The sequence below is a fragment of the Microtus pennsylvanicus genome, chromosome 7 (assembly GCF_037038515.1).
Source record: "Microtus pennsylvanicus isolate mMicPen1 chromosome 7, mMicPen1.hap1, whole genome shotgun sequence".
NCBI classification, from domain to species: domain Eukaryota; kingdom Metazoa; phylum Chordata; class Mammalia; order Rodentia; family Cricetidae; genus Microtus; species Microtus pennsylvanicus.
In genome coordinates, this window is record NC_134585.1 from 46,557,918 (window position 1) to 46,570,319 (window position 12,402).

The 12,402-nt window shown below is 41.5% G+C and overlaps 1 protein-coding gene across 1 annotated transcript in view; it reads left to right on the plus strand.

Annotated features, from left to right (window-relative positions):
- The window catches only part of Pkhd1 (PKHD1 ciliary IPT domain containing fibrocystin/polyductin), a 419,145-nt gene that overhangs the window by 26,040 nt on the left and 380,703 nt on the right, over positions 1 to 12,402 (plus strand). Inside the window, exons 11-19 of the mRNA XM_075978902.1 lie at positions 1,883 to 1,984; positions 2,419 to 2,514; positions 5,666 to 5,807; positions 6,341 to 6,455; positions 7,602 to 7,880; positions 9,102 to 9,191; positions 9,277 to 9,367; positions 10,897 to 11,039; positions 12,102 to 12,229. Coding sequence (XP_075835017.1) covers positions 1,883 to 1,984; positions 2,419 to 2,514; positions 5,666 to 5,807; positions 6,341 to 6,455; positions 7,602 to 7,880; positions 9,102 to 9,191; positions 9,277 to 9,367; positions 10,897 to 11,039; positions 12,102 to 12,229 — 1,186 coding nt within the window. The remainder of the gene's footprint in view (positions 1 to 1,882; positions 1,985 to 2,418; positions 2,515 to 5,665; positions 5,808 to 6,340; positions 6,456 to 7,601; positions 7,881 to 9,101; positions 9,192 to 9,276; positions 9,368 to 10,896; positions 11,040 to 12,101; positions 12,230 to 12,402) is intronic.

The window sequence follows — 12,402 nt, forward strand, 5'->3', positions numbered from 1 at the left end:
GCCTCTGCCTCCCAAGTTCTGGGATTAAAAGACTGTGCCATTACACGTGGCTGGCACATCTATTTTATCTGTATACCCACTGTGCCATTATGGGCTCCATAATCTCCTGAATAGATTGCTCTTGTGATCTCTAAGGGTTCTGATTGTGCTACCACAGCTGTCCTAAAAGGCCAGGAACCCTTTTCTTCTGGTGAACAATAGTGAGCACAGAGACCTGCAGCTGCTCCAGATGTAGAGGATAAGCAATGACTCTAAATGGAGACACTTCCTTAAATAAATAAAACACTTCCTGTAAGACTGGAGAAACACTGTGGGAGAGAGGGCAGAAAGAATGTAGGAGCCAGACACAGGGAGGGGAGGCATAAGATGCCGTCTTCAGGCATGGTGCAGTCACTGCAGTCCTGAACTCACAGAGGCTGCAGTTAACCTGCACTGGATCTGCACCTGCACAGGATGCAGGTCAACCCTTTAGCCATCAGTTATGGCAGAAGAGGGTGTCATGAGATCATATCCCTCTCTCTTTAACTATTGGAAACTGAAAGTTCTGGAAGAGGGGGAATCCTTGTCTTGGGTTTGGGGCCCACTGATGAGTGTAGCAAGTTCCAGGGGAAAGTACTGAACTTATGGCTGAACAGTCACCCTTGACCAATCTCCGTGGGTCACCAGACAAAACAAAAAGACTCAGTTGTGGGAAAAGGATTCGTAGGGATGGAAGGGTCTTGAGAGGGTGGGAGATGAAGGTAATTTATTAGACTGCATCTTATTCATGCATGAAGATGTCAAGGAGCAAAGTAATTTTTAAAAACAGATTCCTATTTTGAACTTAGAAGCATTCATGACCTAAGTAAATACACTTAGTTTATGTCATGCTCTGAATACATGTTTACTGAATATTATAGTTACATATATGTATATAAGTTTACAATTATATACATATATATACACATATACATACAATTAACTTATCAAAGATCACAGCTCTTCTTCACCCTGAAAGGAACCAAACTTCAAACTGTGGGCATTTAAAGAAAGGACACGGGGCTGAAGAGATGGCTCAGTGGTTAAAAGCACACACTGATCTTCAGAAGACCTAAGTTAAGTTCCCAGCACCAACACTACAATCTATAACCTCAGCTCCAAAATGGTCTCATGCCCTCTTCTGGCATCTGCAAGTGCCACCCACCCACACACGTAATTAAACCAAATCTTTAAAGAAAGGATAACATAAAATCCTTGTGGGAATTTATCATATTGCTATAGAACAATGACTCTCAACCTTTCTAATGCTGTGACCCTTTAATACAGTTCCTAATGGTGTGGTGATCTCAACCATAAAATTATTTTGTTAATACACCATAACTGTAATTTTTCTACTGTTAGCAATCATAAAGTGACTGTCTGATCTCCACCCTCAAAGGGGCTGAGACCCACTGGTTGAGAACCACTGCTGTAGAGGCTTTGGTTTGAGTGTGGGTGATCTGCGTGTGCCTGTGGTTGAAGCTTGCAGCATGGGGAAGAACTAAGATTGGGGCAACGAAAGTTCTGCCCTGTGCATCCATTAGTGATTCTTCCATGTTGTGTAAACTACTGTCCTCCATTGTTGAACTAAACCCTTGATGGGAAGAGACCTATTTCATAAGAAAGCATAAGGGGTACAAAGACTTTCACTGATACTGTGAGTGACCTTGCCTATAAATACTGATCCTCTATAATATATATTTATCATCCTTTTTATTATTAAGGACATTTAAAATGACAATTCGAAAAGCTTCAACTGATGCCGGACTTGCGGCGTAAGAATTATGTTATGATGCTTTCTCTTACTGTCCAGCGCACGTCACATTGTGTGTCTAGAAGCTTACGTTTTTATAATCTCTTGCAGAAATTCAATCTGTGTTTCCAAAAGTTGGGAGCCTTGGTGGAAGAACAGACATCACCATTACAGGAGATTTCTTTGACTCTTCTGCCCAGGTTACCATTGCAGGTAATTATGTTAAAATGGATGTAAATGGTTCAGTTTTAAATGCTATAGGAGTTACTATCTCTAATGACCCAGGACTGTGAAGGGAAGCTTTCTTACATTTTTTTAAAATTTATTTATTAAAGATTTCTGTCTCTTCCCCGCCACCGCCTCCCATTTCCCTCCCCCTCCCCCAATCAAGTCCCCCTCCCTCATCAGCCCAAAGAGCAATCAGGGTTCCCTGCCCTGTGGGAAGTCCAAGGACCACCCACCTCCATCCAGGTCTAGTAAAGTGAGCATCCAAACTGCCTAGGCTCCCACAAAGCCAGTACGTGCAGTAGGATCAAAAACCCATAAGCATTCGTCTACTTTTTAATTAATTAATTTGTTGTGTGCGTGTCTCTTTGTGTGCATGTGTATCTGCAGGTGTATTTACGAACTTTACAAATCCTCCTTAGGCATCCCATGTGACATTAGACGTGTGTCTCCCAGGAAGATTGAATGTACTACTAGGGCTCCAGGAAGAGGAGCAAGGCTCACGGCTCCTCAGGCTGGTAAGGAAGTCACCACGGCTGCTCAGTGATCTCTCCACTATCATGCTTTGTCCCAACAATCTGGAGAGTAGAAGGAAACATGTTGACTGGATCCCTAATGCCGTGGCGAAGCCTTTCATATCAGGGACTATCTCAGATTCATTGAGTTGTAAATGGCACTAGATTCCTAGCCCTAGCCATATGTCTAAATAATAGACTCCAGGCAGAATAGAACTGCCATCAAGACATGGCAGCTTTGGACGGAATCCCCAAACTGACGCTCTGCATTTGGTAGGAAGGGTGTATGTGTATTGGCCGAGGAGACAGGAGCAGTGGAGCATGCTCTTTTGTGCTCCTAGCAGCAGCAGTAGGTAGGTCAGTGAGTAGGGCATGCTGGGGTATATCTAAATGCTGTTTATTTCCCCTGTGGGCCTTTGCCCGCTGATATTACAGATGGGGATATGCGGTGACATGGCCACCAGCATCTTCCTCCAATAGACAGAAATGGAGGAGGCAAGGCAGCAGGTTCCACCTGTCCTTCTTAGTATGAAGCGCCCATATTTTAGCATTAGAGACTCTAGTGCAGTTAAGCATAAGGAAGGTTGGCAAGTTGCTCTGCAGAGAATGGCAGTCCAATGCTGTGCATAAGGCACTGACCTAATGCTTAAAGATGTAGTGAGCCAATTCCAAAGGCGCGGCACCTGTAAGCAAAGCTGCCCTGCAGGAGCAAAACCTTTCTAAAGATGGGCCTTTGCTGTGTGGAGACACATAGAATGCTCTGGCTGGAGAATTCTGCAGCACCCAGATCCCCAGTGTTTACTTGAGGAGAGCGCCCATTCCAGGAGACAAAGGTACTGAAACAAGTAATACAAAGAAAGTGTTTCCTGCAGCAGGAAGCAGGAGCCAGTTCCCTTGTTGAGCGTTTGTTGCTTAAGCTGCTCTAGCCATGGTAGGATCGTTTCCGGAAAGCAGCTGTTTGAGTTAGAGATGCCCTTTATGAAAGCTTTTGAGGTTTGTCCCATGGAAGTGGGGCAAAACTCCACGTAAAGCGGTACTGCTCCAACATGCCTGATTCTTGTCCTCAGAAGACAGGATGACATTAGCATCTATTGAGTAGACATCAGGGATGCAGCCCATCCTGCAGTATACAGCACAGTCCAGCAACAGAGCTGCCCAGAGTAAAATAGCAATAGTGTGGAGGATGAGAATCCCAAAGTTACAGAAACATTCTCAACATGTTCCTAAGTCCCTGCTTTTCCCTTATTTACTGTTTATCTTTGGGCTCAATGAGGAGCAACATTGGTAGTTTATAATAATAGTTATCATGGATATTCTTTATTGAGTCCTCACTCTCCACATCCTTTCAGCTGTTGTATATTGTTTATAGTTCTTATTGACCCTGTTTTGATATATGAGTGAACGGCGACCCAGGGCATTGAAAAACGCTCCTAAACCTCATACCTAGTAAAGGGTGGAGCAAGAATCTGAATGATCAGTCAAGATGACTATCCAATATTGATCAAAATTAGTTTCCAGTATCAATGCCCATATGCCTTTTGATTTAAGATTTTCTTAATATAAAGTGCACATTAATAAGTACAGCATCATTTAAATGCCACATAATTAAATTGTGCCACTGATTGGCTTTGTGTGCAGGTCAATAAATTGAAATCATGATACTTGAAAATTTTAAGGGTTGGAAATTTTATGAAATAGAATTTGCAGGCTGAATCAGGGCTTTAAGGACACCGAAGGTCATGTCCAATTTCAGAAGTCACAAAGTCAGGCCACACCACAGCTTATTATTGCACAGATCACATCTTCTGAACAACAGCATTTTTCCTTCATGTCCTCTCCAGGACTTGGCTTTTTTCTGTGGCCTGGCTGCTGAAAGGCTCCCTAGTCTCCTCTGTCCTCTGAGAGCATCTCTCTTTAATGTTTAATCTCTCATTAAGTTCTCTTTCCAAGAGACTAAATTTTACTGGGGGAATATCTATCTATCTATCTATCTATCTATCTATCTATCTATCTATCTATCTATCTATCATCTATCTATCTATCTATCTATCTATCTATCTAACTATCTTCTATCTCTCTCTATCCTATCTATCTATCTATCTATCTATCTATCTATCTATCTATCTATCTATCTATCATCTATCTATCATCTATCTATCTATCTATCTATCTATCTATCTATCTATCTATCTATCTATCATCTATCTATCTTCTATCTCTCTCTATCATCTATCTATATCTATCTCTCTATCTCTCTATCATCTATCTATCTATCTATCTATCTATCTATCTATCTATCTATCTTCTATCTATCTATCTATCTATCTATCTATCATCTATCTATCTTCTATCTCTCTCTCTATCATCTATCTATCTATCTATCTATCTATCTATCTATCTATCTATCATCTATCTATCTATCATCTATCTATCTATCTATCTATCTATCTATCTATCTATCATCTATCTATCTATCTATCTATCATCTATCTATCTATCTATCTATCTATCTATCTATCTATCTATCTATCATCTATCTATCTATCATCTATTTATCTATCTATCTATCTATCATCTATCTATCTATCTACCTATCTATCTTCTAATTCTCCCTATTATCTATCTTCTAACTCTCCCTATTATCTATCTATCTATCTATCTATCTATCTATCTATCTATCTATCTATCTATCATCTATCTATCTCTCTCTCTCTCTATCTCTCTCTCTATCATCTATCTATCTATCTATCATCTATCTATCTATCTATCTATCTATCTATCTATCTATCATCTATCTATCTATCTATCATCTATCTATCTATCTATCTATCTATCTATCTATCTATCTATCATCTATCTATCTATCTACCTATCTATCTTCTAATTCTCCCTATTATCTATCTTCTAACTCTCCCTATTATCTATCTATCTATCTATCTATCTATCTATCTATCTATCTATCTATCTATCTATCTATCTATCTTCTTTCCAGAAACTTCCTAGTATCTACAGACTCTCTCTTAGGACTCTCCCATCTTGGTTTCTGGTGACTCACCTTCATAAACAACACCCATAGTGCTTTTCACTCTGTAATTTAAGAAGGATCCTTTTGAGGAGAAACACCACTTGGTTTTGGGGTGTACGTGTCTTACAGGCAATAGAGGACTTCTTTTTGAAGTTGGAGATTCTGTGGAGGATGTAGAGCTGACCAAAGCCACCCCAGGGTACAGGTGGCAGATAGTCCCCAATGCCAGTTCTCCATCTGGATTTTGGTCAAAGGAAGGGCAACGTTTCAGGTATGTTGCAGATAAAGTGGGAATCCATATCAAAAGTCTATCGACTAACTCAGGCAAGCTAGGACACAGGGAATGGTGCAGTGATATTTCTAGGGGATCGTTTGTCACATGAGCCAGTAACAACTGGGGTGTTTTGACAGTGTTCTCAGCCAGTGTTGGTCATTCTGGTGATCGTAAGACCTTTTGTAGCTCTACAGTCAAATATCGACCAATGTGTAAAACCCATATTTCCTGTAGCTCTAAATCTGCTTTGGAGATAAGTGGTCTTCTCAAGTGGAGCCCCCACATCATCTTGTGCTGTGGCCATGACCTCTTGAGAATTGTAAACTGCAAAGGGATTTGTGGATGACAAACTGAGACCGTGCAGGTGTGATTGCTTTCTCTAGACTCATCAGAATAATCATATGGTTTAAGAGTCAGTTTTTTTCCCTTGTCATTTCCATAATGAGCAAAGCACAAGGACTGCTGTATGTTGGCTCAGTGGCCCCGGCCTTGTTTGCTCTCACCTGACTCTCTATTCCTCTGCGTTTCAGAGCACGGCTCAGCGGGTTCTTTGTGGCTCCAGAGACAAACAATTATACCTTCTGGATCCAGGCAGATAGCCCAGCTTCCTTGTATTTCAGTTGCTCAGAGGAGCCAAGGACTAAGGTACTCGCCCTCCTTTGGGTGACCTTTCCTTTGTTCATGGCCCTTTGCCCTTGAAAGAAGAAAGGATCAGAGAGAAAGATTTTCTGTTCTATAGTTGTAAGACACCACTGAAAAGCAATTTGGAGGACTATAATAGTATTGTGAGCCTAGCATTGTGCTACATTTTACAATCTCGCTTATTATTTTTATCTCTGTGAAATATGCACAATTCCACTCAGCATTGACGGATTGTATGGCCTGTTTGGGACCACTTGAATAATAAGAGAAGTATCCACCAATCAAAATCCGATTGGTCTGACTCTCTAATTCAACCCGTGCCTTTTCCACTGTATTTGGGTTAGCATCATGTAGGAAGCTTTTTTTTTTTTTTTTTTTTTTTTTTTTTTTTTTTTTTTAACCAGCCTTGTACTGTTGCCAGAGGTTTCTGTCCCACCCAGTCCCACAGCCATTCAGTCCCAAAGACACACATAGAGGCTTATGTTAACTATAAACTGGTTGGCCTATTAGCTTAGTCTTCTTATTAACGCGTATAACTTACATTAACCCATAATTCTTGTCTGTGTTAACCACGTGGCTTGGTAGCTTTTATCAGCGATGCCTTCTCATCTTGCTTCTTCTATGTCTGGATGAGGACTGCAGATGGAGCCTTTTCTATCCCCAGAATTCTTCAGTTCTGGATGTCCCACCTATACTTCCTGCCTGGCTACTGGCCAATCAGCAGTTTATTAGAGCAATACAAGTGACAAGTCTTTACAGGATACAAGACCATTGTCCCACAGCATTGTACTTTTAGAAATCAGCCAACATCCTCTTGTGCCTTTGACAAAGACTCATGATGCTCTTAGTATGCTCTCTGAAATCCATTTGCTGGTTGGAGAAAGACACGGGTTTTGATGAGCTGGAGCCTTTCTAGGTCTTTCACATATTTAATGTTATCTTTCCATCGCATCATACAGACATAGGGTGTGAGGGCAGGGGCTGCTCCTAAACACATAGCCACAGGGCCAAAGTCAATGGGCTAAGTTGTAGGAAAAGTGTGGACCACTTGAAAATGTCACGTCGGTAGGTTTAGAAATGCTCACTGTCTGAGAACAAAGATGCGTGGAAGAGTCACCGTGTTGAACGTGACTGGCTATTCGGGCACAGGTAGAAGTGGCCTCTGTTGGAGTTGGCACTGCTGATTGGTTCGACTCTTGGGAGCGGAACGGGAATGAAGGAAACTGGCAACAGAAGACGACTAAGTTAGAGCTACGGGGCAGTGCCAAGTACTACTTGGAAGCAGAGCAGCTTGGGATCGCCCCCAGCAGGGGGATGAGAATTGGGGTCCAGATCCACAACACCTGGCTGAATCCTGATGTGGTCAACACATACCTTCTGGAGAAACACCAGATCCGAGCCCGAGCCCAGAGACTTCCAGAAATACAGGTCTGTATGTCATGAAAATAAGGCATGGGTAGAGAGGAGTCTTCCTCAGTAGAAGGGCAGCTGGCTGAAAGTAAGAAAGCCTGAGATGCATTTACAGATACAGGATATAGGGTCATAAATTTTAAAATTATTTTCTTGTTTTTATTTTTAAACATTATTTTTTGTTTATGTGTATATATTGATTTATTTCTGAAATATTTAAATTCTTGGTAAGTCTTTAATTTTTTTTAGATTTATTTTATGTATGATTATTTTGCCTGAATATATGTCTGTTTACCATATGTGTGCTTAGTGTCTGTGTAGGATAGAAGAGGGTGTGGGTTTCCCTGGAACTGGAGACTTAGTTATAGACAGTTGTGAACCACTACATGGGTAATCGGGATGGAACCCAGGTCCTCTGAATGAGTAGCCAGTGCTTAACTTTCCAGTCTCAGGTCTTTTCTTTGTGGAGAACTTATTTCTCCAACTATAGATAAGGTCATTTACAAACACACACGTGTGTGTGCATACACACACACACTCCACCATAGCTTTTTGACCCATTCTGAGCTTATTTACCCATGTGTTGTGTTTATTTGTCTAATCTGTCAAGATGTGCTCCACGTCTTTGCTGAGAAACTTCTATATACTTTCTGTTGTTGCTTTTTCTATGCAGAGGCGATCGATGTAGACCCCACTTTCTACAGCTTCTAGTTTAATAGTGACAGGGACATAAAGAACCACTGAGAAAAGTAGAGCAGTGCAAGTGATTCATGAGTCCCATCTCAGGACGAAAGCATGACGCGCCCAGATGAGGACGTCTGCTGGGAGCGGAGTAGACATGGAATGAGCTCCGCGAGACAGTGGCGTGCCATGTGCTGGCGTCTGGCTCTCAGGCCTCTCATTCGCGGCAGCATTTGAAGGGAAGGTCCAAAGATGAGATGTGCTGTGGCCGCCTTTACATCACATCCTCTCGAAAGTGTAGTGTGCCGTGGCTACCTTTACATTATGTACTATTGGAAAAGCAACACAAATAAATAGAAAATCCCTCATTCATGTCATTCCAAAAAAAGTTTCCTTTGATGGTGACACTGTTTTCCAGAGGTTTCTAGATCATGTATATTTAGAAATCTGAAACTAATAAAATGGAAACGGCATGTGGAGGAGCTGTGCTCTGTTCCTAGTCAAACCCTTTGACTCCGGACACTGCACATCAGTGAATTTTGTCTCTCAACTTTTCAGATGTTGAATGTGTCAGCTACAGGAAGCTTTTTTCTTGCTTGGAACAATGTGTCTAGCCAGCCAGTTCCTGCCAATGCTACAGCCCAACAGGTGAGAGTCTCCTTCCAATAACAAAGGTGAGCATGGAGTTTAAGGCCTGACATTTGAAAGACTGCCTTTTTATTCATTTTAATAGATCCAAACCACCATTGAGGAGCTGCTTGCAGTAAAATGCCATCTGGAACCCGTTTCAGCTCACATATTGCTCCGACTTGGATTTGAGCAAGGTGTCTCCTGGGTTGACCAGCTCTGGTCCTCTTATCTATCACCGTTTTCCTCTTCTTTCTTACTTTTTAAAAAATATTTATTTATTTATTATGTATACAATATTCTGTCTGTATTTATGCCCGAAGGCCAGAAGAAGGCGTCAGACCTCTTTACAGATGATTGTGAGCCACCATGTGGTTGCTGGGAATTGAACTCAGAACCTTTGGAAGAGCAGGCAATGCTCTTAACCACCAAGCCATCTCTCCAGCCCCCCCCCCTTCTTTCTTAAAACATAGGAACAATCCCTGTTTCCTGCCCAGAGTGTTAGTAGAGTCAGATAGAAGCAGGACCCTGGGTCTGGATGGAGTGACCACGAGAGTAGCTGTGCATGCAGGAAGAGATGGTTGGGATGCATGCCAGTCTAAGCAGTCTTCTTGGTAGTTCAGTGGAGAGAAACACTGTCCAGAGAGTTTCTTCTAAATGTAGAGAGTAGACATGGCAATGGTAACTTAAAAAAAAAAAATCTTGTTTAGTTCAAACTCAAAATTCCTGTCAATGGTTTTTTGTGTGTGTGCTGATGGAGGTCAAACTGCAAAGCACTGCAGATGCCCTGCAGGAGCTCTTCAGCTGAGCCATACTAACGTCCTTTTAATTAAAGAAAAAAAAATGAGACAAGTTCTCACTAAGTTGTTTAGATCAGCCTTGAACTTGTGACCCTCCTGTCCCCGATTCCCGAGTAGCTGGGACTGCAAGCATGCACCACCACTTCTAGCTCATACAAGAGAATTAGTATAAAATAACGTAGGCAAGAAATTCTTTTTTCTTCTTTTATTTATTCTTTTGTTTTTACATTTCAACAAAACTTTTCTCTCCTTCTTTCTTCCCAATTCCTCACCCCATTTCCCATCTACTCCCCACAACCACTCCTCCACTGTTTCTCTTTAGATATAGGCGAGTCTTCCATGGATATCAGCCAGCCAAGGTATATCAAGTTGAAGAAATTCTTAAACTATGCTAATGTGCTTTATTGCCCTCCCCAGTCAATGGACAACATATTCTGAAACTATTCTTAAAGTGAACTAAAGTCTTATTGAGGGGCTAGGGAAATGGTTAAGAGTATTCACTACTCCTGCACAGGACTCAGGCTCAGTTCCCAGCACCCATCCCAGCTCCAGGTGATCTGACACTCCCCCTTGATGGACACCCATTGTCTCCCACATGTACACGGTACACTCCGTACACTCAGGCACACATACACATAAAATAAGAAAATAAAGCATTCCTTTTTCCATTGACCTTCCTTCTCTCTTGTTTGTCATCAGTTTTTTTTATCTAGGCACATAGAGAAAATGGTATTATTATTCCATGTTCTGTAGTAGCCAGAAAGGACTTCTCATAGCTAGAGCCTTCCAATTGGAGGGTGCTAGACCCCTGGGCTCTTCCCATCTCTCCATAGGCTGAGAGGCCGATGTTACTGTTTTTATTTTATACACATACTGTCTTGTTTCATGGCGATGCCTATGTTCCCTTTTATTCGGATTATATACAGGCCTAGAAGGTTCCAGCTCTGATGGGGTCCTCACCAGTTCAACTGAGCCCTTCTGTGGCAGATTCAGCCTTGGTCAACTTCGACACCTTATCCTTTACCCCTCTCCTGACAAAAATGGCTATCAGGTGGATCAGTACCCATATGTGAGTATCTACCTTCATGTTTTTGGACTTGGCAGGTTGGAAGGAGCTGGCATTATTTTCTGGGTTTGACACTAACATGACAGACATACAAGGAAATGATATAATTTTCCCGGTGCATTGCAAGCTGAAATTTAACATTTCTTAGTGGCTTCTCTAAGCCCCTACTTGTTGTAACCTAAGAACGTTACTGTTAGCAAGAAGACCTATGGACATTTTTATTTATTTAAATATTTTATTTGCTCTCTACTCTTGAGAAATAGTGCAAATCTTGCAGACAGACTCTGGTTTTGAACACTGATTCACATCTGTGTGTTCTTAATATTTTACTTAAGTATGACATGTCTTAATTGACTCATCTCTGAAACAGTTAATGTGGTCCAGCGCTCAGGAATAGGGTGAAGGTTAATATAGTAAGATGTTTTGCATCAGTGAGGACCCAGCTGTGGGTAGTTATTATTATCATTATTGCAATAATGTAAATAATTAATGGATCAGCTGATATACCTACTCCCCTTGTATTTACTTAATTTTTAAAGAATTTTATACATGAGTACTGATTGCATTTCCCTAAGTTTCACCCTACCTTTTCCTCTTCCAACTCTTGTGTTCCACTATTCCCTCTTAAATTCATATTCTGTTCCTTTAACTATAACACACACACACACACACACACACCCTGGGGATTAGAGCAGGAGAGCTAGTGTAGATTAAATGACTCACTGAAGGCCCACAGAGGCCTGGGTTAAAACAGGGATTTTATAACTGACATACTTTAAAATCCTTATTGCTGAACACAGTGCTTAGACTTTGAAAAGTCTCACATTGAATACCATTTCCATTTGGCCTCAGAGAAAGCAGTTACTGTGTTATTTCCTGATTTGGCTTAGGGAGTAAAGAATAATGCTCTGTGCTTCCGACTAGACTGAAAACCTGAGAAAGGCAGGACTTAGATTCATATGTACAGCGTGCAGCAAGATCTGCAGAGGCAGACTCTTTGTCACACGGTGTCCGAATCACAGCTTCTGGCAGTGTTGAACTGAAGGGCATATTTGGTATCCACAGCTGTGCACTGCATACAGAAGCCACATAAACAGGACCCTGACGATGACCGTTTCTTTCGTATCTGGCTCCCAAAATGTCACAAAGAATACCACTTGCGACTGGAGTCTCACAGAACCTCACCCTGAGAGGTAGCTATGGTGGGGAGGTGTGGGTGGATTCTGCCTGTTGGGGGGGGTGGATTGCTGTTTTAGAGACTGTGGCCCACAGAGATACTGAATATTTCATCTGGGTCTCAGATTATAACTTGAGACTTTGAAATTTTTTGACCTGACAAAGCAGTTTTGACAAGAGATATGGTTAT